At 42.1% G+C, this 27,706-nt stretch overlaps 1 protein-coding gene across 5 annotated transcripts in view; it reads left to right on the top strand.

Moving 5' to 3' along the window:
* Positions 1 to 27,706, top strand: part of LOC128136277 (growth hormone receptor-like) — a 231,411-nt gene that overhangs the window by 186,211 nt on the left and 17,494 nt on the right. For all 5 annotated transcript variants that reach the window (XM_052775536.1, XM_052775535.1, XM_052775534.1 and 2 more), the window contains 3 exons: positions 16,060 to 16,189; positions 19,752 to 19,912; positions 20,940 to 21,118. In XM_052775536.1, coding sequence (XP_052631496.1) covers positions 16,060 to 16,189; positions 19,752 to 19,912; positions 20,940 to 21,118 — 470 coding nt within the window. The remainder of the gene's footprint in view (positions 1 to 16,059; positions 16,190 to 19,751; positions 19,913 to 20,939; positions 21,119 to 27,706) is intronic.

The raw sequence follows: 27,706 nt of genomic DNA, 5'->3' as shown, positions 1-27,706 counted from the left end.
GAAACATAGTGACAAAGGATGAGGAAAAGGCTGAGGTACTTAATGCCTTCTTTGCCTCAGTCTTTAATAGTAAGACCAATTGTTCTCGGGGTACCCAGCCCCCTGAGCTGGAAGACAAGTGATGGGGAGCAGAATGAAGCCCCCATAATCCAAGGGGAAATGGTTAGCGACCTGCTACACTGCTTAGACACACACAAGTCTATGGGGCCGGATGGGATCCACCCAAGGGTACTGAGGGAGCTGGCGGAAGTGCTCACCAAGCCACTTTTAATCATTTATCAGCAGTCCTGGCTAACTGGGGAGGGCCCAGCTGACTGGAGGTTAGCAAATGTGATGCCCATCTACAAGAAGGGCCAGAAGGAGGATCTGGGGAACTACAGGCCTGTCAGTCTGACCTCGGTGCTGGGGAAGGTTATGGAGCAGATCACCTTGAGTGCCATCACATGGCACGTACAGCACAACCAGGTGATCGGGCCCAGTCAGCATGGGTTTATGAAAGGCAGGTCCTGCTTGACTAACCTGATCTCCTTCTATGACAAGATGACCCGCTTAGTGGATGAGGGAAAAAAATGTTGTTTACCTGGACTTTAGTAAAGCCTTTGACACTGTTTCCTACAACATTCTCCTGGAGAAACTGGCTGCTCATGGCTTGGACGGGTGTACTGTTCACTGGGTAAAAAAACTGGCCAGATGGCCAGGCCCAAAGAGTTGTGGTGAATGGAGTTAAATCCAGTTGGCAGCCAGTCACAAGTGGTATTCACCAGGGCTCAGTATTTGGGCCAGTTTTGTTTAATATCTTTAATATCTTTATCAATGAGCAAAGTCTTATGAGAACAAGTCTTATGAGGAGCGGATGAGGGAACTGGGGTTGTTTAGTCTGGAGAAAAGGAGGCTGAGGGGAGGTTGAAAGGAGGTTGTAGTGAGGTGGGTGTTGGTCTCTTCTCCCAAGTAGCAAGTGATAGGAGAAGAGGAAACAGCCTCAAGTTGCGCCAGGAGAGGTTTAGATTGGATATTAGGAAAAATTTCTTCACCGAAAAGGTTGTCAAGCATTGAAACAGGCTGCCCAGGGAAGTAGAGTCACCATCCCTGGAGGTATTTAAAAGACATGTAGACATGGTGCTTAGGGATATGGTTTAGTGGTGGACTTGGTAGTGTTAGGTTAATGGTTGGACTCAATGATCTTAAGAGTCCTTTCCAACCTAAATGATTCTATGATTCTTCAGTAATGTATTTTACAAAGTGAAAGAAAAATGCAGTCAATTAGAAACTCCCATTGTGCCCATGGTTCTACAATCACAACTATAATATGACAAATATCTGGATACCTTTATGTAATTTCAAGGAACTGAAGCCAGCAATTTATCTACTTAGAGATCTATAAAAAGAAAAACATTTTAAGTGGCTCACATAGCACATACAAAATATTAAGGTAACTCATAAAAAATACAGATAACAGCTAGACAAGCTACCTTGAAGATGGAAAAACAATTAAAATTATTATTCTTTTAAATCTGCATTATTGATATTTCACTGAGAAAGATACTTTTTAGGATCACTAAAATCTTTTGTAGCTTGAACTGTCTTCTGCCTGCATTTAAGCAATTTGGTTTAACTAATTCTTAAAATTCTTTAAGACCATTTAAAAAGAGTAAAACTTTTTTATAAAATAGGTTTTATATTCACATACTTTTAGTAATGTCTTTTCGTCCTTAGTAAATTACTCAGTCTTGGAAAGCTAGGTAATGCAGAACAGTCAGCTTCTTGAGGAGACGTTTAATTTGCTACTTTCAGTATTGTTAGTTGTTACTTTCACAATAATAGGTAAAGGATTCCAGTTGGATGGGAGATCTCTTAGTTTAAATTAAAATTGTAATTTAAGGAAATACAAGCATACAAACAGTATTACAATTAGATGTCTATCACTTTCAAAAGCCCACTAAGTATCTAGTTGCCTGTAGTCATCTTCTGATCCTTGACATTCCAAGTCTACATTAGTACATCCATCATAACCGAATTAGATTAATAACATGTTGTGATGGGTTAACCCTGGCTGGACGCCAGGTGCCCACCAGAGCTGTTCTATCACTCCCCCTCCTCAGCTGGACAGGGGAGAGAAAATATAACAAAGAGCTTGTGGGTCGAGATAAGGATAGGAGAGATCACTCACCAATTACCATCACGGGCAAAACAGACTCAGTTTGGGGAAAATTAACTTGATTTATTACAAATCAACCGGAGTAGGGTAATGAGAAATAAAACCAAATCTCAGAACACCTTCCCTCCACCCCTCCCTTCTTCCCGGGCACAACTTCACTCCTGGATTCTCTACCAACCCCCCAGCGGCACAGGGGGACGGGGATGGGGTTTACGGTCAGTTCATCACACGTTATTTTCTGCCGCTTCATCCTCCTCAGGGGGAGGACTCATCACACTCTTCCCCTGCTCCAGCGTGGGGTCCCACCCACGGGAGACAGTCCTCCACAAACTTCTCCAATGTGGGTCCTTCCCACAGGCTGCAGTTCTTCACGAACTGCTCCAGCATGGGTCCTTTCCACGGTGTGCAGTCCTTCAGGCACAGACTGCTCCAGCGTGGGCCCCCCACAGGGTCACAAGTCCTGCCAGAAAACCTGCTCCATGGGCTCCTCTCTCCACAGATCTGCAGGTCCTGCCAGGAGCCTGCTCCAGCGCGGGGTTCCCACGGGGTCACAGCCTCCTTCGGGAACCCACCTGCTCCGGCGTGGGGTCCTCCATGGGCTGCAGGTGGATATCTGCTCCACCGTGGACCTCCATGGACTGCAGGGGGACAGCCTGCCTCACCATGGTCTTCCCCACGGGCTGCAGGGGAATCTCTGCTCTGGCGCCTGGAGCATCTCCTCCCCCTCCTTCTTCACTGACCTTGGTGTCCGCAGGGTTGTTTCTCTTACATGTTCTCACTCCTCTCTCCGGCTGCCGAATACCGTCGTCCCAACTTTTTTCCTTCTTAAAAATGTTATCACAGAGGCGTTACCACTATCGCTGATTGGCTCGGCCTTGGCTGGTGGCGGGTCCGTCTTAGAGCCGGCTGGTATGGGCTCTCTCGAACACAGGGGAAGCTTCCAGCAGCTTCTTACAGAAGCCACCCCTGTAACCCCCCCCCGCTACCAAAACCTTGCCACACAAAACCAATACACATGTACAGTCTCCATTTTTCCAAACTAAAAATACCCAAAACAAAAAAGGGAGGGGAGTAGGGGACCACCCTGATAAAAGACACAAAGCCACGCAGTTAAGGGATCACTAAGGCCCATGTGTCGTGGTTTAACCCCAGCCAGAAACTAAGCACCACGCAGCCACTCACTCACCCCCCACCCAGTGGGATGGGGGAGAAAATCGGGAAAAGAAATAAAACTCATGGGTTGAGATAAGAACACTTTAATAGAACAGAAAAGAAGAAACTAATAATGATAATGATAACACTAATAAAATGACAATACTAATAAAAGGATTGGAATATACAAGTGATACACAATGCAATTGCTCACCACTCGCCAACCGATGCCCAGTTAGTTCCCGAGCAGCGATCCCCCCCGGCCAACTCCCCCCAGTTTATATACTAGGCATGACATCACATGGTATGGAATACCCCTTTGGCCAGTTTGGGTCAGCTGCCCTGGCTGTGTCCCCTCCCAACTTCTTGTGCCCCTCCAGCCTTCTTGCTGGCTGGGCATGAGAAGCTGAAAAATCCTTGACTTTTAGTCTAAACATTACTTAGCAACAACTGAAAACATCAGTGTGTTATCAACATTCTTCTCATACTGAATGCAAGACATAACACTATACCAGCTACTAGGAAGACAATTAACTCTATCCCAGCTGAAACCAGGACAATAGGAAAGGAATATGTGAAGCTGAAGCAGGGAGTTGTTAGGGGAGTTCAACAGTTGTTTTGTAAAGATAGGGAGGGAAAGGGGACAGCTGTTACGGGTTTTTAGGTAATGCAGCAAATCAAGCACATGACCCCCTGCTTCTCTTCAGCAGAGACTTCATCTGTTATTTAGATGTGTCAGAACTGCATAGGACTTAAAAGAGACACCTCCATAATTCATCTTCAAAAATCTCTTAAAACATTTAGATTTTTTTCCTCCTGTCTCCAAATCCATAAGCCTTTTAGTAGTATAATGTGCACATTTTCATTTTCCATTTTTTTCTCTTGCTATCACATTGTTGTGTAAAAGAGACAGACCAACTGCAAAGATATTGACTGTATACCAAGACAGACAGTAAAACTCCCTCCTACAAAGAACACAGAGGCAGACAGAATTAAAGAGAAAATATTTTTCTGTCACCTCTTTTAGCAATGCTACTACTATTCTTTTATCATTTATATTACTTCTAATGATGTTAAAATTACAGTAATAGATAGTATATTTTTAAATGTAAGTTCAGAATTGTTATTGGGCACTTAAATGTAATTGCACCAATCTCAACATACTTAGCCTTTCAATTTCAAATGCATCATAATGCTAAATCTCAAAAGTCTCTTTTAGTTTTAGGTGTTGTGGGGTTTTTTATTTTAGAATAGTACCACTGATAAATATTTGAAATTACATTGCAAGGTTTCTGTCAGTCTCACTCAACACCATGACTACAGTCCTTTATGTACTGGATAGACTGTGATTTACAAATACTGACCCTTTCAGTGCGTTTTTTTTTACCAGCCTTTGTAGCCTAATCCAAAATAGTTTAATTTTATTATCAAAGAGATTAAAAAGGTATTTTTAAATATAATTGGAGAAGTAGGATCAATCTTATGGGTCATGAGTGAATATAGGAGTGCAGAGCCTTGGGTGGGCTCTTGACCCACAACAGTGTGACCAATAAGGTAGAGTAGCACTACTGGTGTCATATGGATAAGTAGCATCAAGCAGTATTGATGCAGCTCTTCTGTCCGTTTCCCATTCTGAAGTGCTCTATGGAGGAAGGATGCTTCCAGAAAACCTGGCCTTGCATTCCCCCAAAGCCACTAACACAGTTTTCAGTGTTAGGAATATGGGAATGAGGTTGGCAGCCCTGCTACTTGCAATGTCAAGCATTGTCAGAAATACATCATTTTTATTCTCCTTTGGGAATATCATAACTGCTGGCATATGGTCCCTGCTTTCCTCATTGTTTTTCTGCATAATGAAAAGAGAGAAGACAGACTTCACAAGGGCAAGGAAAACTCAACTGTGGCCTGACGAACCCATAAAACCCTGTGTGAGGGTTACAAAATAATGCCATAGGATAAGGTAACTGCCCTTGCTATGCTGGAGGAGTTCTCTTCAGTTGCTGTTTCCCAAGGGAGGGATTTGGAGAGCTTCTCTGTAGACACAAGGTCAAACAAACTGACGAGCATTCAGTCATGAGTGTTTCCAATTCCTAAGTGCAGAAAATTATTAATGAGGCTTTCTTTTCTGAAATATTTTTCAGAAGCTCATCAAAATCATCTCAGTTCACAGAAATATGTGGCTTTGATATAAGTGGAATATTCTAACAGAAAGGAATTGCAACTGAAAATTTGTAACCAGGCAGAAACTGCCCTGTACTCTGCTGTAATTACTGCCCAAATCTACTACTTTGCTAGCAATCATTTTCTTTAATGAATCATGAATGATCCATAAAACGTATTCATAATATTTATTTTACTGTTGTTAAGTCAGTGTGTTCTTGCAGGATTGTGCAATCTAGAAAGATTTATAAATACTTACAAATATTGTTGACAAGCTGGAGGCAGTCCAGTGGAGGGCCACTAGAATGGTGTTGTGGTTTCAGCCCAGCCGATAACAAAGCACCACGAAGCCGTTCGCTCACCCCTCCCCCCCGGCCCCAGTGGGATGAGGAGAAAATATAAAGAAAAGCTCATGGGTCAAGACAAGGACAGGGAGGGATCACTCACCACTTATGGTCATGGGCAAAAGACAGGCTCAACTTGGGGAAGAAACAAAATCAATTTCATTTACTACCAACCAAATAAAAGATCAAGGATAATGAGAAGTAAAACCAAACCTTAGAACACCTTCCCCCCACCCCTCCTTCCTTCCGGGCTCAACTCCACTCCCAGTTTTCTCTACCTCCTCCCACCGAGCAGCGCAGGGGGACAGCGAATGGGTATTACAATCACTTCATCACATGTTGTCTCTGCCACTCCTTCCTCCTCACACTCTTGCCCTGCTCCAGCATGGGTCCCCCACGGGGTCACAAGTCCTGCCAGCAAACGTGCTCCAGCGTGGGCTTTCCACGGGGTGACAGCCTCCTTTGGGCACATCCACCTGCTCCAGCATGAGGTCCTCCACGGGCTGCAGGTGGATATCTGCTCCACCGTGGACTTCCATGGGCTGCAGGGGGACAACCTTCCGCACCATGGTGTCACAACCCGTGCTGGACAGACCAGGGAGGGGTCGTGGTGAATTCGGAATTCCCTTGGGATAAATTAAGATGAAGCAATACCAAACGATCAGTTGAATGTTTTATTTATGACAGAAACAGCCTGAACTGTCATGGTTTAACCCCAGCCAGCAACTAAGCACCACGCAGCTGCTCACTCACTTCCCCCCACCCAGTGAGATGGGGGAGAGAATCAGAAGGAAAAACTCGTGGGTTGAGATAAGAACACTTTAATAGAACAGAAAGGAAGAAAATAATAATTATAATAATAACAATAATAAAATGACAATAATAATAATAAAAGGATTGGAATATACAAAACAAGTGATGCACAATGCAATTACTCACCACCTGCCAACCGATGCCCAGTTAGTTCCCGAGCAGTGATCCCCCCCACCCCCACTCCCCCCAGTTTATATACTAGGCATGACATCACATGGTATGGAATACCCTGTTGGCCACTTTGGGTCAGCTGCCCTGGCTGTGTCCCCTCCCAACTTCTTGTGCCCCTCCAGCCTTCTTGCTGGCTGAGCATGAGAAGCTGAAAAATCCTGGACTTAGTCTAAACACTACTTAGTGTTAAAGGATTTTCAGTCATGGGTTTCTCTAGGTTTGCTTTATTAACAACTCAGAGTTGGGCCACTACTGCAGTGAATGGCAACCTTCCAAAAATTTCTCAGTCTTATATACCTTTTACCACCCATTATCCCAGTCCAAAGTCTTTGTAATTTTCCAGTCGATCTCGGTTCCCATGTCGTTATCATTCATCAATTTCTCTCATCAATTCTCGTGTCCTGGTTCTTCTGAAGTTAGTGGTCGTAGGCAGAAGGTCTCCGGTCACCACAATCACTTATCTTCTTACACATCAAAGATCACCTTTGAATTTCTGAAAATCACTCAGGCTATTCTATTAATTTATCTTGTTCTAAAGTTAATCACTTACTCCCATGTCTTAGGTCTAAGATGATGTATGATCCTTCTTCTGTTGATTTAGCTTGACTGGGTTTTTAGCCAGCCATGGTGGGGGCTACACATAGGACAAATAAGCAGCTTATGTATATTGTTTTATAAGCACCTGCATTCTATTAATCACATCTAAAGCAATCTCTAATCATTAGTTATATGTCTGATACGAATAGTCTTAGAAACAATGAGGCTTAAGGCCTAGTTCCTTTTACACTTAGCAACAACTGAAAACATCAGTGTGTTATCAACATTCTTCTCATACTGAACACAAAACATAGCACTGTACCAGCTACTAGGAAGACGATTAACTCTATCCCAGCTGAAACCAGGACAGTATCCACCTCTTATTCTATACCATTTAGGTCATGCTCTGGTCCCATACTTTGCAATACATCCTAATTAATCCCCTTCAACTTTTCCGTCCTTTGATATATATATATATATGTGTGTATACACACATACACAGAGATATCATTCCCTTAGTCTATGGGCCATCTCTATAAAATGTTCGTTGAGTTCATTTAGTCCCCAACTTTGGGTTCCATCTGTCATACCAGTCTTTCTGGGCAGGAGGGATGGTGTGAAGTCCACACAGTCGTCGGCAGAGCAGGATCGGGCTTCAGTGCGGTGCAGTGAGCAGGTAACACTGGACAAAGCAGGAGGATGGTGTGCACCGTTGGATTGTTGCATGCTGAAGTCAGTTCTGGTTCCATCACTACTACGCTTCACTCAGTTTCATCACAGTTCTTTCTTGCTTGATCTAAGTGATTCTTACTGTAATACCATTGATATAGCATATAACAATTATAGTAATGATAACATACAGTGGCAGGGTTATATAGCAAGTAACATCATACAATTTAATTCACTGGCTATTCTCACCTAAAATCAAATCCCCTTGAGGCACACATCGGACTTCCCCATCTTTTCGCATCACCCACCAAGTGCACCCAGGCCCTTGAGCAAAAGCAATCCCACGAATGGGTTTGCCTTTGCCTGAGGCAGGAGTAACCCAGACTGTCTTCCCTAACATATTTTTTATGTGCACTACAGGGACTTTATTCTCTTCTACAGTACGTAAAAGTTCTGATTGGGCAGGGCCACCCCGATTGGCAGATCCTCTGGTGTTGACTAACCAGGTGGCTTTTGCTAAATGTGTATCCCAATGTTTGAAGGTTCCACCCCCCATTGCTCCCAATGTAGTCTTTAACAGTCCATTGTATCATTCCATTTTACCAGAGGCTGGTTGTGGTAGGTTGACCCTGGCTGGGTGCCAGGTGCCCACCAAAGCCACTCTATCACTCCCCCTCCTCAGCTGGACAGGGGGGAGAAAATATAACAAAAGGCTTGTGGGTCAAGATAAGGACAGTTCAATAAAGTGAAAGCAAAGGTCGTGTGCGAAAGCAAAAAAAAACAAATGATGTTATTCTCTACTTCCCATCAGCAGGCGATGTCCGGCCACTTCCTGGGAAGCAGGGCTTCAGTACGTGTATTAGTTGCTCCGGAAGACAAAAATGCCCCCCTTCCGTCTCCCTTTACTTAGCTTTTATATCTGAGCTGACATCATATGGTATGGAATATCTGTTTGGTTAGTTTAGGTCAGCTGTCCTGGTTATGTCCCCTCCCAAGATCTTGCCCAGCCCCAGCCTGCCGTTGAGGGGGGGCAAAAATGTTGGAGAGACAGCCTTGATGCTGTGCCAGCACTGCTCAGCAGTAGCCAAAACACTGGTGTGTTATCAACACCTTCCTAGCTACCAATGCAGAGCACAGTGCTACGAGGGCTGCTATGGGGAGAATTAACTCCATCTCAGCCAGACCCAATACACCCAGCCAGCAAGAAGGCTGGAGGGGCACAAGAAGTTGGGAGGGGACACAGCCAGGGCAGCTGACCCAAAGTGGCCAACGGGGTATTCCATACCGTGTGACGTCATGCCTAGTATATAAACTGGGGGGAGTTGGCCTGGGGGGGATCGCTGCTCGGGAACTAACTGGGCATCGGTTGGCGAGTGGTGGCAATTGCATTGTGCATCACTTGTTTTGTATATTTCAATTATTTTTTTTATTATTTTCATTTTTATTATTATTATCATCATTATCATTATTATTTTCTTCCTTTCTGTCCTATTAAACTGTTCTTATCTCAGCCCACGAGTTTTACTTTTTTTTTCCCATTCTCTCCCCCATCTCACTGGGTGGGGGGAAGTGAGTGAGCAGCTGCGTGGTGCTTAGTTGCTGGCTGGGGTTAAACCATGACAAATATATCATTGAAACTACACTAAATGGAAAACTGCTGGCTGGTGACCCACAAACAAATGTAAGCAGAAGTGATGGCAGATCTGCATTCCTGATTCTTTCTGTAAACCACACTATTGTTTTAGCTTCTTTTTTGGCACAGTTTCTTCTGGCTGAGCCAGAGTTTAGACCATGGCTAATCTGTGGTCATAACACAATGAGAGCAGAATGTGAAGACATTTTATTCTTTTGCAGCACAGTTGTGGTATCTGAACATTTACCTTCAGCTAAACCCTGGGGCAGGACTAGGAACTTTTCTACCAAACTTTCTTAGTAGTGACAGTGGAAACCACAGATTTACCATTTTTTTCCATGTTTTCTACTGTTGAAATCTGTGTATTCAGCCAAGCCATTATCTTGAATGAAGTGAGTGGTTTTATTCATGACAATTTGACTGGAACTTATTGGATCAGGTAGGAAAAGGGCAAGTGTATATTCCATGCTTTGTTTTGCTTTTCTAGTCTATTTTAAATCTCAGTTTGACAGCCTTTACTTTCAGTACCCTGCTGCCTTTATGCCTAAATGCATTCAGCTGAGCTATTGTGTTCATTTATCACATTCTGGTACAGTTTGTTCAGGAGATGGAGCTCACACAGGGTCCTGTACAATGTTGATAATTTATTTCTGTGGGAAACAAGGAATTCAGGAGATCCACCCCAAGAGTGCCAAGCATTATACAAGTCAATATGACAAAGTTTCCTCCAGTCAGTCACAAAGGCCTGCAGTTTTGAAGGCTGGAAGCTTGACACAGAAACTGGAAACAATCAATCAGAAGATGATTTTTCTTACAAATGGAACTGGTCATAAAAAAAAAAAAATACAAATTACAAACCAGTAAACCAAGAGCATATGAATCCCGGACAAATCTGCTTCCTGCTCAAAAATTCTTGTGCCTGTTGAAGGAACACCTGTGAGACAAAGAATTAAGAGTCCTGTCATGAGGAAGTGGAAAAGAAAGTGGGACCTTAGGGATACGTTCCTCTGAAGTTAGGGTGTAAGAGACCGAGTCTTAATCTGTATTCTGTGTGCATTGGTAATCCTCTCCATTGTAACCGATGCCATTTCTGGCTGTGTTATAATCCATTTTCCTAGAAGAGTTTGTATGTCTTACAGTCCTTAATTTAGCTTGTATATAAAGCTGGTGAATTCAACAAAATTCATTATTAACACATTGTAGACCCTATGTCTAAGATTCTGCTGGACCTCTCAAAATGTAAGTGAATTTTGATTCTATTCAATTCATTCATGTTAAGAAGTGACTGTGTGACTTTACCCCTGGAGGACATGGTCTGCATGGGCTTTAAATATTGTATGTTCTAGTTATAAATATGGTGCAGGCATCAACAGAAAAATTCTAATATCATTTTCTCAAATTCTTAACCTGTTTCAGTAAAAATAGCTATATTTTTTCTTGATTTATGTAGCTGAGGATAGAAACAGGAAACACCATAACATGTACTTTCTTGCACACTATCTGTTTATAGAAGAAGGGAGAGACTCATGTCCTGTTGATTATAGGCATTATGCAATCAAGGCAATTTTACTCATGCCTCTGAAGTAGAGGCACAAAATTTCATTTATTTTTCTTTCTTTTGTTTTTAAACAATGGTTTGATTTTCCATTAAATAGAAAAGAAAGTTCAATTTTTAAAGCTGGAACATTCCTGAATTTAAAAAGTTATAAATATAGTACTGTTCTTGAATCTTTTATTCTGATTTATTTTTGATGTATGTTATAATAGTTTGCAATTTCATGATCATATGCTGGTTTTAACCACGTGAAAATTGTTTGATAAATGGTGTAAAAATGTGTAAAAACTCAAATCAAGGTCAACCAAAAACATTTTGGGATTTAGGCCAAAGCTGTCAAATATCGAATACCATACCAAACAAAACCAGGTGCAATAGTCAAAATGTTTCATTTCAATATTTTCTGAAAAAGGACAGTGTGATTTCTTCCATTTGCTGCAACACTTCATTTAAATATTTTTTTTCAATGTAAAAAAGAAATTTCTATAAAGTTCAGTGAAATGTAGCGTGCTGGCTAAGGAACAGAAAAAAAACTTTCTGTTTAAATCTTTCTAAGCAAACATCATTTATTTTAAGTTGGCAAGAAGAATTTTAAATACTTTGGCGGGGAGAATAAGCCACCCAACTTACAAAATCTCTTATTTACACACATATGTTCAGGCCGTATTCAATGTCCAAATTGTTAAATAAGGCAATGATATGGGGTGAGCAAAACAGAAGGTCACCCATCTAGTTGACTAAGGGAAGCCAGTAGATGTGGGGTTTTTTTTATTTTAGCAAAGCTTTTGATACTGTCTCTCACAGTATCCTTCTGGACAAAATGTCCAGCACACAGCTAGACAAGTCCATAATATGTTGGATGAACGATTGGCTGACGGGTTGGGCTCAAAGAGTTATAGTAAATGGGGTTACATCAGGCTGGTGGCCAGTCACTAGTGGGGTTCCACAGGGCTCAATTTTAGAACCAGTGCTCTTTAATGTTTTTATAAATGATCTGGATGCAGGAGTCGAATGTACATTAAGTAAGTTTGCCGATGATACTAAACTAGGAGGAGCTGTGGATTCCCTTGAGGGTACAGAGGCATTAAAGAGACATCTGTATAGGCTAGAGAGCTGGGCAATCACCAACCATATGAAATTTAACAAGAGCAAGTGCCAGATTCTCCACCTGGGACAGGGTAATCCTGGTTATACCTACAAATTGGTGGACGAGAGGCTGGAGAGCAGCCCCACGGAAAGAGATCTGGGGGTTTGGGTTGATGGCAAGTTGAATATGAGTCAACAGTGTGCCCTGGCAGCCAAAAGGGCCAACCGTGTCCTGGGGTGCATCGAGCACAGCACAGCTAGCTGGTTGAGGGAGGTGATTGTCCCACTCTACACCGCACTGGTGTGGCCCTGCCTCGAGTACTGTGTGCAGTTTTGGGCGCCTCAATATAAGAAGGACATCAAACTATTAGAGTGTGTCCAGAGGAGGGCAACCGGGATGGTGAAAGGCCTTGAGGGCAAGATTTATGAGGAGCTGCTGAGGTCACTTGGTTTGTTCAGCTTGGAGAAGAGAAGGCTGAGGGGTGACCTCACTGCAGTCTACAACTTCCTCAGGAGGGGCAGCAGAAGGGGGAGGTGCTGATGTCCTCTCTCTGATGACCAGCAATAGGACACAAGGAAATGGAATGAAGCTGTGTCAGGGGAAATTCAGATTGGATATTAGGAAAAGGTTCTTCACCGAGAGGGTGGTCGGTCACTGGAACAGGCTCCCCAGGGAATTGGTCATGGCACCAAGCCTGTCAGAGTTCAAGGAGCATCTGGACAACACTCTTAGTCATATGGTTTAGTTTTAGTTAATCCTGTGAGGAGCAGGGAGTTGGACTCGATGATCCTTATGGGTCTCTTCCAACTTGAGATATTCTATGATTATATGATTCTATGAATATTCATGTATTAGTTACTGCCTGATGTGGATGCTTGGCAGTGCAGAATGTAGAGGGGACAATTTAAACCATTAAGCCAAAGAAATACAAATTGTTCTGGCATTGAGTGGCTGTGTCTCTCTGAGCCATAAAGAAAGGAGTTAACATGCAGGAAGGCTACAAAATCCTCATGCATAGTAGGAAGCATCTGGTGCATGTGGATGTCTGTATCGTAATACTTTTTTCCAACTTTGAGTGTAAATGTTTTGTACCAAATATTTACAGTTGTGATACTGCAAAAATATTTGCAAAGATCTTGACATGCAGAGTCCAGTAGCATCATGTCGTTCCCTGGCCAGGGATCATTTCATCGATCATAAACAACTGACTAATATCTACATTTTAGGTGCCTCATGGAGAAATTTTCTTAAATAAATGATCACATTTCCCAGATAATGAAGAGAGGTAGATGCTTCCACATGCATGTGATCTCCCTCTGGAAAGCTTTCCAGGCCTGTTGACGCGGAAGTCACGGACACTGCACACAATCAATATGATCAAGCAGATGCCACTTTATTGCCAAGATAGCTCGGTTTATATGTTCATTCTAGTTACTGTTCACGCATAAGCAAATTAGAGATTGGCTAGCATGTGCTGTCCACGCGCCTAGTTACACCTAATGATTGGTTATATCAACACTGTACACGCACATAAACATAAGGCATAATTGGTTAACTAAAACATGCGAAACTTGTCTCAGTCTAATTGGTCAAGATAAGCTGCCGAATTGAGGTTCTTTGTGCCAAGTTCCCTTTATCGTGGAATGCGCACCTGTGTTCTTCTAATTGGTATCTTTCTTTTTTTTGTCGTCTTGTTTACTCTGTTCAAGGCCTTCTAAAGGCATCTGGAATGCTCTTACTACCGTTAGCTAAATATGTGTCCACAAACAAAGCGTCCTTGAAGCCTGCTGCCTACAAAACATCCTTGGCTCACAAATTGATCAATTCTATCGAGTCTGGATTGTTCACTATGTGCCCATTACTTTCCAAGTATCCCACACAGGCCAAATAGGAAACACTGGCATTTTAGAATGCCTGGTTCATTAGACCCTTAAAAATCAGGAAAAAAATTAAGTACTTGCTTTGAAAGCAGTGAATCATACCTGCAACTTTTGTTTTTATTTTTCTCACAAGGATTGACGAGGGTGACTAATTGTACCAGTCATTTCATGGCCCTAAATGATTTCAGTTTTGACAAAGAACAGAAATTATGAATATAGAAGCAGCATGTGGCAGAACAAGCACATGCTTAGAGCTGCCCTTATCTCTCTCAGAGCAAGGTTATATCTACACAATGTAGTATACACAAACCTGAACTCAGTTCAAGGTAGCTACTCTAATGAGTAGACATTGCAAAACTGCTCAGCTGGGTAAATACTAAACTGTGGTTAGTCTAATACTGAGCTCTGCAGTACCACACTTTCTTTAAAGCAAGTACAGAGCTAATTCAGGTATATCTGTACTGAACTACAGCTACAGTGCTGGCATATCCCCATGCTGTGTGTCAGGCTGTGATACTAACATTTCCACACTGCACAAAAGAGAGCTTGACTTTCAGATTTGGCTTTCTACAGGTATAGTCATCTACGTTTATGCATGTGTATTGGTTTTGTGCGGCAAGGTTTTGGTAGCGGGGGGGGTTACAGGGGTGGCTTCTGTAAGAAGCTGCTGGAAGCTTCCCCTGTGTTCGAGAGAGCCCATACCAGCCGGCTCTAAGACGGACCCGCCGCCGGCCAAGGCCGAGCCAATCAGCGATAGTGGTAACGCCTCTGTGATAACATTTTTAAGAAGGAAAAAAAAGTTGGGACAGACGGAAAACGGCAGCCGGAGAGAGGAGTAAGAACATGTAAGAGAAACAACCCTGCGGACACCAAGGTCAGTGAAGAAGGAGGGGGAGGAGATGCTCCAGGCGCCAGAGCAGAGATTCCCCTGCAGCCCGTGGGGAAGACCATGGTGAGGCAGGCTGTCCCCCTGCAGTCCATGGAGGTCCACGGTGGAGCAGATATCCACCTGCAGCCTGTGGAGGACCCCACGCCGGAGCAGGTGGGTTCCTGAAGGAGGCTGTGACCCCGTGGGAACCCCGCGCTGGAGCAGGTTCCTGGCAGGACCTGCGGATCTGTGGAGAGAGGAGCCCACGGAGCAGGTTTTCTGGCAGGACTTGTGACCCTGTGGGGGGCCCACGCTGGAGCAGTCTGTGCCTGAAGGACTGCACACCGTGGAAAGGACCCATGCTGGAGCAGTTCGTGAAGAACTGCAGCCCGTGGGAAGGACCCACGTTGGAGAAGTTTGTGGAGGACTGTCTCCCGTGGGTGGGACCCCACGCTGGAGCAGGGGAAGAGTGTGATGAGTCCTCCCCCTGAGGAGGATGAAGCGGCAGAAAATAACGTGTGATGAACTGACTGTAAACCCCATCCCCATCCCCCTGTATCGCTGGGGGGTTGGTAGAGAATCCAGGAGTGAAGTTGTGCCCGGGAAGAAGGGAGGGGTGGAGGGAAGGTGTTCTGAGATTTGGTTTTATTTCTCATTACCCTACTCCGGTTGATTTGTAATAAATCAAGTTAATTTTCCCCAAACTGAGTCTGTTTTACCCATGACGGTAATTGGTGAGTGATCTCTCCTGTCCTTATCTCAACCCACAATCTCTTTGTTATATTTTCTCTCCCCTGTCCAGCTGAGAAGGAGGGGGAGTGATAGAACAGCTCTGGTGGGCACCTGGCATCCAGCCAGGGTTAACCCATCACAGCATGTAAGAAGAATTTAAATCTTTCCTCATTGTACATAAGCAATTGGAAGAAAAGTTAATTACTCATTAAAAATCCTGAGTTTCATTTTAACAGCATGTTAGTTTGGCTTATGGATTTGTTTAATGTGTCTCATTCTGTCCCCTGCCATTTTTCCTGACAGACATTTTGCGGTGGCCACAAATCAGCAAGTGCAGATCACCTGAACTGGAGACATTTTCATGTTATTGGACTGATGGAAATTTTTATAACCTCACTGCTCCAGGAACAATACAACTATTGTACATGAAAAGGTAATAATATGGAAACAATGAAAGACAGAGGAAAAGAGAGAAAAGTCATATACTTTGATATTCCTGTTAACTCGTTGCTGTTAATTTTTTTGTTATGATGCAAACCATACTGTTTTTGAGGGCATAAAACTGTGGTTTCAGTATATATTTTTCAATGTCAAAATTTGTTGTTAATTATCAAGCATTTTGCGGTGACAAGCATTACTTGGCAGATAATTAAGAACACATTCTTATAAATTTAGGTCCAGGTTGCAGAATCCAAAACTGAACAGTCTATGGCTTGGGAAAGGAATTTTTAATAGGGAACTTCAGTTTATTCCTTACCAACCTAACATGCAACTGTGAGATTCCTTATATCTGTGCTCAGATGTGGAGTTTGGATACAAGCCCCTTTCAATTTTTTATTACATTTTTCTAGAACTTCCATTGATCTATTGCTAGATTAAAGACTGAATGTGCAGGTCCAGGTAAAAAGGCTGCTCTGAGACTGGGGATAATGTTTCATTGAGCTCTGTTCAATTCTGATTCACGTTCCATTTAAGCCCTTGTAATTTTCAGGATGTTACAATGATTAGCCTGAAAGAGGACATAGACATTACCAGTAATGGCTATTAAGGAAAATAGGCATTTTGTTCACAGAATAGGAGGATGTGAGTTTCTGTTCCATCTAATGTTTCAACCTTTTTGATCTACAGACTTTCTACTGGTGATGATACATCTGCTTAGCAAACTTAAGCTTAATGGCAAAGCTTGATTTCTTACTTTTCCGAGACCTCTCAGAAATATAAGGGTCCAAGTTAAACCCACTATTTAAGTGTAAATGTTTACTTGACAGTTGTCAATGACATGCATCAAGAGAGTACAAACTTTAAAAATTAATTAAACTCTCAATAAAGCAGTACCTCATATGTTGAACAGATCACATTTCATCTTTACCCCAGAAAGTAGTATACTGCAATAAAAGATGTGAATGGAACATCCACATTAAAAATATTTCTGTTTTAATGTGCAAGCAACATATAAGGCTCAGGACTGAAATATATCACCTAACCCAGTCTTCTGCTTAACACAAACCATAGTGTCTAACCACATACACCTTTATGAAGTCCTGACTCCTGAGCTGCAGCATTTCCTTTAGAAAAGTGTCTGGTCTCATCAGCTAAGCACAAGACCTGTGCTTAGTAGCAGAAATGCTTCTTAATTTATGTAGCATCTGCCTTTTTACTTCTTAAGCACCCACTCCAGTATTGAAGGCTGCACTTGGCATAATTGGTTTAGCACCACACAGCCGCTCAGCTCACCTCCCTCACAGTGGGATAGGGGACAGAATCAGAAGGGTAAAAGTAAGAAAACTCATGGGTCTGAGATAAAGACAGTTTAATAGGTAAAGCAAAAGCCGCACATGCAAGCAAAGCAAAACAAGGAATTTGTTCGCTACTTCCTATCAGCAGGCAGGTGTTCAGCCATCTCCAGGAAAGCAGGGCTCCATCATGCGTAATGGTTACTTGGGAAGACAAATGCCATCACTCTGAACATCCCCCCCTTCCTTCTTCTTCCCCCAGCTTTATATGCTGAGCATGACGTCATATGGTCTGGAATATCCCTTTGGTCAGTTGGGGTCAGCTGTCCCAGCTGTGTCCCCTCCCAACTTCAGTGCACCACTGGTGGGGTGGGGTGGGGTGAGGAGCAGAAAAGGCCTTGACTCTGTGTAAGCACTGCTCAGCAATAACAAAAACATCTTGGCATTATCAACCCTGTTTTCAGCACAAATCCAAAACATAGCCCCATACTCGCTGCTATGAAGAAAATTAACTCTATCCCAGCCAAAACCAGCACAAATGGCTCTTAGTAAGTGTCCTGGTTTCAGCTGGGATAGAGTTAATTGTCTTCCTAGTAGCTGGTACAGTGCTATGTTTTGAGTTCAGTATGGAAGAATGTTGATAACACTGATGTTTTCAGTTGTTGCTAAGTAGTGTTTAGTCTCAAGTCAAGGATTTTTCAGCTTCTCATGCCCAGCTGGAGGGGCACAAGAAGTTGGCACAGGACAGAGCCAGGGCAGCTGACCTAAACTGGCCAACGGGGTATTCCATACCATGTGACATCACATCTAGTGTATAAACTGGGGGGAGTGGGGGCGGGGGATCGCTGCTCGGGGACTAGCTGGGTGTCGATTGGCGGGTGGTGAGCAATTGCACTGCGCATCATTTGTACATTCCAATCCTTTTATTATTGCTGTTGTCATTTTATTAGTGTTATCATCATCATTATTAGTTTCTTCTTTTCTGTTCTATTAAACCGTTCTTATCTCAACCCACGAGTTTTACTTCTTTTCCCGATTTTCTCCCCCATCCCACTGGGTGGGGGGGGAAGTGAGTGAGCGGCTGCATGGTGCTTAGTTGCTGGCTGGGGTTAATCCACAACAGTAAGAAAAGGAATTTACAGTATATTTTTAACAAACCAAGACTGTAATTTTTTAAAAGATCCCTATTCGCTCTATATTTGGGCTGAGAGAGAGTATTGAGATAAAGAACAGCAGATTTGTTTTTTTAAAGTGACTTCAGAAATACTGAATAAATGTCTGTCGCTTTTCCTGTAGAGTATTTCTAATAATCTGGTTGTTCCCATTTTGCTTTACCGAAGACTTCTTTGGTTTTGGACCTGCTGCATAGTTTCAGCTTGGCTGTATGAAAATGACCCTACACAAGTAGCAGTGTTTCTCAGTCTGAGAATTCATGCCACTCTTTATAACTGCTGGTTTGGCTTTTTTAAGAGATTAAATGAAATATATGAATGTGATATTTCCTGCTGCAATTCTTTTATTTACAAAGAACATTTATGAATTTTTTAACAAAGTCAGAATGGAAAAACATAAGGGGTTTCTTGCTAGTAGTTCCAAGCCTGTGTTTTAGAAGTTCTGTATCCCAAGGAATTTAGCCCGCCCTCACTCACAGCGCTGTATTTCTCTTCCCTTCTTTCACATCCTGCAGTCCTGGGTTGGTTTGTGCCAGGTCTCCTGCAGCATCCACCCTTGGGCACTTTCCTGTGTGAGCAATCAATGCTCCAGTGCCTACATCCCAATTCAGCTCCCCAGGGCAATGCACTCCCCTGTCCTTGGCTGTGCAGGTAGTGCAGTACTGATCTGCTGTAAGGACTGGCTTTCAGTGTTTCAGATCTCATTATGTAGATGGCCATCTTATTGCAATTTAATTTTGCCTGAACAACAGTTGCTTAAATGCATATCAAATTTATCTAAGTTTGTGCTTGCTGGTAGTCATTAGCACCTACCAGCATGACAACATGTGCTCTCTGACTGATCTTTTGGAAACACCATCCAAAGCACAGAAATGCCACTACGAGTACATGAGAACCTAAACACATTTATGCAGGTTGCTTGGATAGTGGTTTGGCTTCATCCTAAGTCACAATAAATATTGACATGCATTTCTCACTTCCATATTAGTTATGACTTATCAACAACATGTCTTGTAACATCTATAATTTGCACCTTGTAAGATCTATAAATCTCTCTCTCATGTATATTACATTTTTGTTGTCATTCTAGGAATGATGAAGACTGGAAAGAATGCCCTGATTATATCACTGCAGGAGAAAATAGCTGTTATTTCAACACGTCCTACACCTCTATTTGGATACCGTATTGTGTTAAGCTTGCTAATAAAGATGAAGTATTTGATGAAAAATGTTTCAGCGTTGATGAAATAGGTATGCTTCCGTTATGCATTTTACCTCTATATTTTTATACCACAATAGGTGTGATTCTATAAGCTTTCATATTATTCATACTGTATTTAAATTCTCCATCTCAGAAAGGTTAGTTTCTTAAAAAATATGATATATTGGAAGGGATTTGTTTTTGTAACATATGTAATGTGATCCACACCAGAAAATATTGCCCAGGTTGGAAGAAAGCTAAAAGGATAAAAGCAAATACGTGGTCTCTCAAATGTCTGCAGATGAGTTTGCCTTTGCTGTCACTCTGAGTCCTTTCTAATGGATGCTACATCCCCTTGTTCAGTGTGAGCAAGGATGGCATTAAAATTTTGATTCTGAAAAGTTCTGGAACCAAATAGGTTTTTGTTCCTGAATCAACACTAATCTGCAGAATCAGGATGTTTAGCATTTCTAAGCTAGAATTTATATTTATTGCTATATGAATTGTGACTGTCTGGGATTTTCCAGACATTATTGCTTGTTCAGAGCAGTGGTGTATGTATACACAATTAACACACTATTCCTGCAAGTGACCAGAATACCCACCGTTCCCTTCAGCTGAGCAAAATGAGAATAGCTTTTCAGATACCATAGTTTTTCAATGTATTTCTACATTATTTCAAAGTAGTCATTAAATATTTATCTTTCTGTGTTACTCCAATTATTGTTTTTATTTATAGTGAGAAGTAAAATTTAAGTTTTTATGGAGAGCTGTTTATGTCTCAGTGTTTTATAAGCTGCTATTGGAAAATGTAGTGTAATAGGTAATACATTCTTAGTCGTCTTTATTAGTCATTCAGGTAAGATTTATGCAGAGCATGTCTACTGCCAATGGCAGGGTGCCTTCTTGTTACCAAACTTGTAGTGACTTTGTCATCAATTCATAGGTTTAATTTTAATCAGCAAATGTGTGGTTAATATGTTTTTTTAGTCCTGAAATCATTTAATAGTGTGTAGTAAAAATGGTCATTTCACATTGAAAACTGGCTGGTTTATTCTAAATACTCTGTTTAAACAGTACTACCTGATCCCCCTGTCCACCTTAACTGGACTCTGCTAAATACTAGTCAGACGGGGATCCATGGGGATATCCAAGTAAGATGGGATCCACCACCAACAGCAGATGTTCAGAAGGGATGGATTACTCTGGAGTATGAATTGCAGTACAAAGAAGTTAATGAGACAAAATGGAAGGAGGTATGAAGCAAGTATTTATTATACAATGGTCATAGTACAGTGCAGGCTTGTTCTGTCCCTAACACTTTCGTACTGTTATGAAAAGCAACAGGTTTGTACTTGCTAACTAGATGATACCTTAAGTCTTAAAAAATATGCCCATATTCTTCTGAAGTTTTTTGGCAAACATTGTAACTTTGTGTCAAGATAGTTGGCACACAGGATAATAATGAGACCCTGAAATCCCCATGTTAGATTAGGAAGTATAGCAATAATCACATATATACAGTTTTTTTCAAGGATAAAATATTTCTCTATTGTTTTCCTAAAACTCAGCTATTTGAAACAGTGCATGGTATTTTTAGTAGTTGGAACAGGAATATTATGGTTAGAAAATGTCACTGTCAGTCCAGATTTTTCAGGGTACCTGTAAAGCTCTAATATTTATAAATATCATTTCAATAGATTAAAAAAAGGAAGAAAAAATTTGAGTTATAATTTAAAATTTGATACAATAAGCAAGTAAAAACAATGCAACATTGATAAGTGTGAGAAATGCACTCACGCTGAATTTCATGAATTTTACAAGTTTATTATAGAACAAAGGCAAACAGCGCTGGGCGCATGGTCAAAACCAGAGGCGCACCGGTTATACCCAAACTCGCCTTTTTATACACTGTGTTTGTGGCATTTCAAAGGGGTTATTTTAATATTTCAGGTATCTATTAACATAACTCCACCCCAGACCACCCCCCACTTGCTCGCGTCTCTTGTGGTTCGGAGGGGCCTTCGGGGATCTGCAAGGGATGAAGTCAGTAGTCTTCCTCTGGCTGCACTTTTCCCCCTGTCGTTTTCCTCCAGTCACACTTTTCAATATTTTCACCTTAAACTCCTGGTTTTCCTTTGTTCTTCTCGTATCTTTCATGTCAAATAATCTTTGACCCCCAAAATGCTGTTCTCATGCTAACAAATCACTCCTTATCTTCTTACTTGTGTTCTCAATTTTACTCGTCCTTGAGTCCATTTGTCTGTTTTTCTATGTTTTCACAAATCTATCTACACATCCTTTAATTACTTGAGTTACAGGATGTCTTATCTCATCAGAAGAAACTACATATTCTGCTTGTGCCCATTTATTGCCTACAAACTATAAAATACAGTTGATGCCTGGAATACATTAACTACATATTTCCCGTGTTAAGGCCTAATTTAGTGGTAGTGAGGCAAACATCCTTTCGGGATGTAGCTTATGCAGTAGTTAGGCAAATTTCAGTGTTCTCGTTTTGCGAAAGCCAATATACATTTCACAATAAGTGTCGTGGTTTCAGCCCAGCCGGCAACAAAGCACCACGAAGCCACTCACTTACTCCTCCCCCCCCCGGCCCCATTGGGATGAGGAGGAGAAAATATAAAGAAACGCTCATGGGTTGAGACAAGGACAGGGAGGGATCACTCACCACTTATGGTCACGGGCAAAAGACAGGCTCAACTTGGGGAAGAAACAAAATCAATTCAATTTACTACCAATCAAATCAAAACAAGGATACTGAGAAGTAAAACCAAACCTTAGAACACCTTCCCCCCACCCCTCCCTCCTTCCCGGCTCAACCCCACTCCCGGTTCTCTCTCCCTCCTCCCCCCGGCACAGGGGGTGGGGGTTGGGGTCAGCTCGCCACACCTTGTCTCTGCCGCTCCTTCCTCCTCAGGGGGAGGACTCCTCACTCTTCCCCTGCTCCAGCGTGGGGTCCCTCCCAAGGGAGACAGTCCTCACGAACTTCGCCAACATGAGTCCTTTCCACAGGCTGCAGTTCTTCCCAAACTTCCCTGGCGTGGGTCCTTTCCGCGGGCCGATCTTCAGTCACAGACTGCTCCAGCGCGGGCTTTCCTATGGAGTCACGGCCATCTTCGGGGACCTCCGGTCCCCTACTCACCTCCATGGGCTGCAGGGGGACAGCCTGCTGGCTCACCACAGGCTGCAGGGGCATCACCTCCTCAGGCGCCCCTCCTCCTTCACTGACCTCAGCATCCACATAGGTGTTCCTCTCACATTACAATCCCACTACTCACTGCAGGTTCCCCTTCTTAAATCTGTTCTCCCAGAGGCGCCACCACCGTCACTGATTGGGTCGGCCTGGGCCAGAGGCAGGTCCAACTTGGAGCCGGGGAAGCTTCTAGCAGCTTCTCACAGGAGCCACCCCTGTGGCCCCCTCCCTGGCTACCAAAAAAAACCTGCGCCACACAAACCCATAACAATAAGACATAGAGAATTCATACCAGACAGCAATGTTAAGTTTGTGACTCTATGGATAGTCCATGAAAATATAAAATGGTTATACCCCAAATCTTTTAAATTTTCCTTTGAAAATCACTGACTTCTCATGTAGTTAGTTTTCCCATTAGGGGGGAAAAAATTGCACCCAGCTTACCTGAATGCATAGGCTAAGTGCCAGTGTGTCATGGAATATTTGCATATGGAGACTTCTTCCTGAATATAAGTTCAATGCAATAAGAACATCATTTCAGAGCAGAACCCTTCCTTTACTTTCTTATTAATATGAAGTGAGTTAACTGACAGAAGGAAGGCAGATAATACCGTTATGAATTTATCTTATCCTACAAAAGGCAAGTTTACCAACTGAAACAGTCAAGTTGGTTGGTTTGCCTTCATCTGTGAAAGACCTTGGATCCCTCCTCACCTCTGATCCTTCTCAATGTTGGCATTTTCTGTTTATCCTACTCCTCATTAGTAAGTCTACAGCCAAACAGGCCTATAATGTCTATAACTTTTTCCTAATACTTGTCTGAATTTCTTTCTATACTGGTTTAAGCTACACTTAATGTATAGCCTCTATATTTAAAAGCCTACGAAATGAGTTAAGTTTAGGCATGATTCAAAGAAACTAACTCAATAGTTTGATTAACTATTAAGTAGGTATTCTTTATTGGCAGCACTGGATGCACGGGGGATCGCTCCACCTATCGTGCACACCGTTGGGCCTAATTGTGCAGGTTAAGTACATGTTCTACATACATATTCACTAGATTTCCGAGAAATGTTATACATATTCATTAGTTTTCCGGGAAACTACTAGCATATGCAAATGTCCTTTACGCAGGCGCATTGAAGGTCTCTGGTGGTCTTCAGGAGTCCTCTGGTGGTCTTCCATAGTCTTCCTCACTTGTCCGCTACTTGACCCTCCTCAGGTGATTCTGCGCAGTATGGTCCTTTACATGTTTTGATACATCTTATCCTAAAGAATGCACGTTAGTCCCTAAAAAAATGCTTGTTAGTGCTCTTATTATCTAAGTTTTCATTGGTGGTGTAAAACCATATGGCTAGTTTAAGCTAAATTATCTACAAGGACGAGAACAAAGGCAGGAGTTCTTATCTTTTCCGGCCCTACCTATTCAAGCAAGGCCTCTGCTTGTGCCTTCTCAACAAGATCGTAAATTCATCAAACAATTAAGTTTTGTGATTGCTCATGGCTCCCTCTTGCTCATCACTCCCAAGTACCAGTCTCTGACAGGCTTAATCCCTGACAAACACCAGTCCTTGGTATGTAAAGTGACAGAGAGATAATCAAGATGAGCTAGATCATTAAGCAATAAGCAGTTCATTCTCTATATCAATCCCCCCTTTTCTTTAAACCTTTGCAATTTATTTTGCAACTATAGGATTCCACTACTTCCGAGAGACCGTGTAAAGTATTTTCCGGTTTCTACTTGATGTCTGATTTTATTTCGTTTCCAACTTTTGTAATTTTCTACCTTGCCCTGACAACACCACACAAAACACTTAAGCATAATGCAGACCATCGTTCCTAGTCATTAAAATTATAACCATAATAAAAATTTGCTTTAGCCACCCGAAATTTGGCAGCCAGGATGTTAGTTTGTCCCACAATTCTTTAAATTCCCATGAGAGGTCATCCTTTGTTATCTCATGTAGTATTTTGGTCTGTTTCCAAATTTCTTCTAAGTCGGTGGAGATCCTTCCACTTTGATCTATATACATGCAACAACTCGTATTTATAACTGTGCATACTCCACCCTGAGAGGTCAATAATAGATCTAATGCCATTCTATTTTGTAGTACAACTTGAGATAAACTGGATATTTCTAATTGTTGGGCTCTTATTGCATCAATTGTTTTATTCTCAAGGTTTTCTATTACTGCCAAAATGTTAACTATGGCTTTTTCTAACTCACTCACTCCCAACCATGGGAGAAACCATCGGGCAAAACTATGAAAGGCAGTAGGCCTCCTTACTAAAGGATTCTCAACATCTCATCTAATCCTTCAAAAGTGTGTTCGCACCCATCCTTTTGGTGGAGGACTATGTATACTCATATTCGGAACCACTGCTCCCAAAGTACATGTTCCCATCCAATTCTTTGGTAAAACCTTCCGGGCAGTGTCATTGCATAGCCAGTACCATCCTTGGCCATGCTGTAGTATTAACAGAAGTTGAAGTTCCAATATCTATAGTTTTGTTACAAACTGTATGATTCCCCACATACGTCCTATTAACGCAGTCAATTTTTCCAAGTCCTCTAGGTGGATTACATCTCTGTACACATGTACAATAAGGCTCCTGGGCCTCAGGACTAGTTATTTCTAACTTCTGGACTTCGTCATTGTCAGTATACCATGTGGTACTTTCCCAAAGATTGGTCCAGGAGTGATTTCTTGGTATCGGAATACCAATTAGCGAGATTCCTTTTCCCCCATGTTCTGGCATGTGAGTACATATCCAACAGTCAGTTCTGTTCAGGATTTGGGAAACATTTTGTGTCAAGGAAAAATGTGAGTTCAAGTTCCATCGAGCTTCATTTAAACCGAGTAATAACTCTGTTACCATCATGATCTGGAGAATCGCAGACCCGTGGGTCCTGTAGGGATGACTGTCCATGGCCTCTCAGGTGCTCTCTTTACTCTTGAATAGTGAATCCAGGCCGGCTGTTCCTTGATCTTAATGGCGGTGAAGGTTGTCAGCAACACTTGATAGGGTCCGTCCCATTTCTCCTCCAGAGGTTGTCCTGAAAAAATCTTTACATATACATAATCACCCGGTTTAAAGGGATGGATTGGTTGATCTAACCCTCTAGCCCTGGTTCCTAAAACTTGTTTATCTATATTTTCCAACTGCTTCTGGAGGGATACCATGTAGTCACACAAATACCCTGCACCCAATTGGGTTAAATCTTGTCCTGTAAATTGAAATTGATATGGTCTCCCATACAATATTTCAAAGGGACTTAAATTTTCCTTTGTTTTTGGTTTCACTCTCATTCTAAGCAATGCCAGGGGAAGAGATTGGGGCCAAGTTAGATTAGTCTCTTGACCAATTTTTGCTATCTGTTGCTTAATTAAATGATTCATCTTTTCAACTTGCCCACTTGCTTGAGGTCTATGTGGGGTATGTAACTGCCAGTCTATCCTCAAAATTTTGCTCACCTGCTGTACTAGTTTGGCACAAAAATGAGAACCTCGATCGGAAGATATTGTTGCTGGAATTCCGAAACGAGGAATGATTTCATTCAACAATATCTTAGTTACTTCTCTTGCTTTGTTTGTTCGGCAGGGGAAAGCCTCTGGCCAGCCTGAAAATGTGTCAGTCATGACTAACAAGTATCGGTACCCCCCTTTTCTTGGGAGCTCCGAAAAATCAATTTGCCACTGTTGTCCTGGATAATTTCCTTTGCCAATTATCCCCAACTTTACTTTATTCGCTACATTAGGGTTATTACGTAAACAAATTTCACACTGTTGAGATATTTGTTTCACCATTGTATACAGATTGTGTCCTATTAATTTCTGATTTGAGCTTTTGTATAGGGCATCCGCTCCCCAATGCGTCTTATTATGTTCAGTTAAAACTGTTGTCCATATTAAATTGGATGGTATTACTATACGATTATCTGCTAAATGAACCCATCCATCTGACTCTACCATCCAGATCTTCAATTAATTTTAGGTCTTCCTTCGAATAATTTGGTTTCTGATTTGTACTTACAGTTTGGATTTTACCATCTGGTATTAAGGATAATGCCTCTGCTTCCACTTCTTCCGCCACTTGCCTAGCCTCATAATTTGCTGGTTGATTTCCAATTTCTGAATCTGTGTTTCCTTTTTGGTGTCCTCGACAATGCATGATAGCTACCTTTTCTGGTTGCTTCACAGCTTCTAATAGTTTTAAGATTTCTTCTGCGTGTTTTATTTGCTTTCCTTGAGCAGTTAGCAATCCTCGTTCCTTCCAAATTGCACCGTGAGCGTGAACTACTCCAAATGCATATTTAGAATCTGTCCAAATGTTTATCTTTTTCCCTTTTGCCAATTCCAATGCTCGGGTAAGGGCAATTATCTCCGCCTTTTGGGCTGAAGTTCTGGAAGGCAATGACTTAGATTCGATTACCTGTTGGGTGGTTGTGATTGCGTATCCTGCTTTACGTTGTCCCTGTTTTATAAAACTACTCCCGTCAGTATGCCAGGAGTTTTCAGTGTCCTCCAGAGGTTCTTCTTTGAGGTCTGGTCGACTGGAATATATAGCTTCCACTGTTTCTATGCAGTCATGTGTCACTGGTTCATCCAAAGTTCCACTAAGAAAA

Source organism: Harpia harpyja, chromosome W, assembly GCF_026419915.1.
Source record: "Harpia harpyja isolate bHarHar1 chromosome W, bHarHar1 primary haplotype, whole genome shotgun sequence".
Taxonomy (NCBI): domain Eukaryota; kingdom Metazoa; phylum Chordata; class Aves; order Accipitriformes; family Accipitridae; genus Harpia; species Harpia harpyja.
This window is presented reverse-complemented; position numbering and strand designations above follow the sequence as displayed.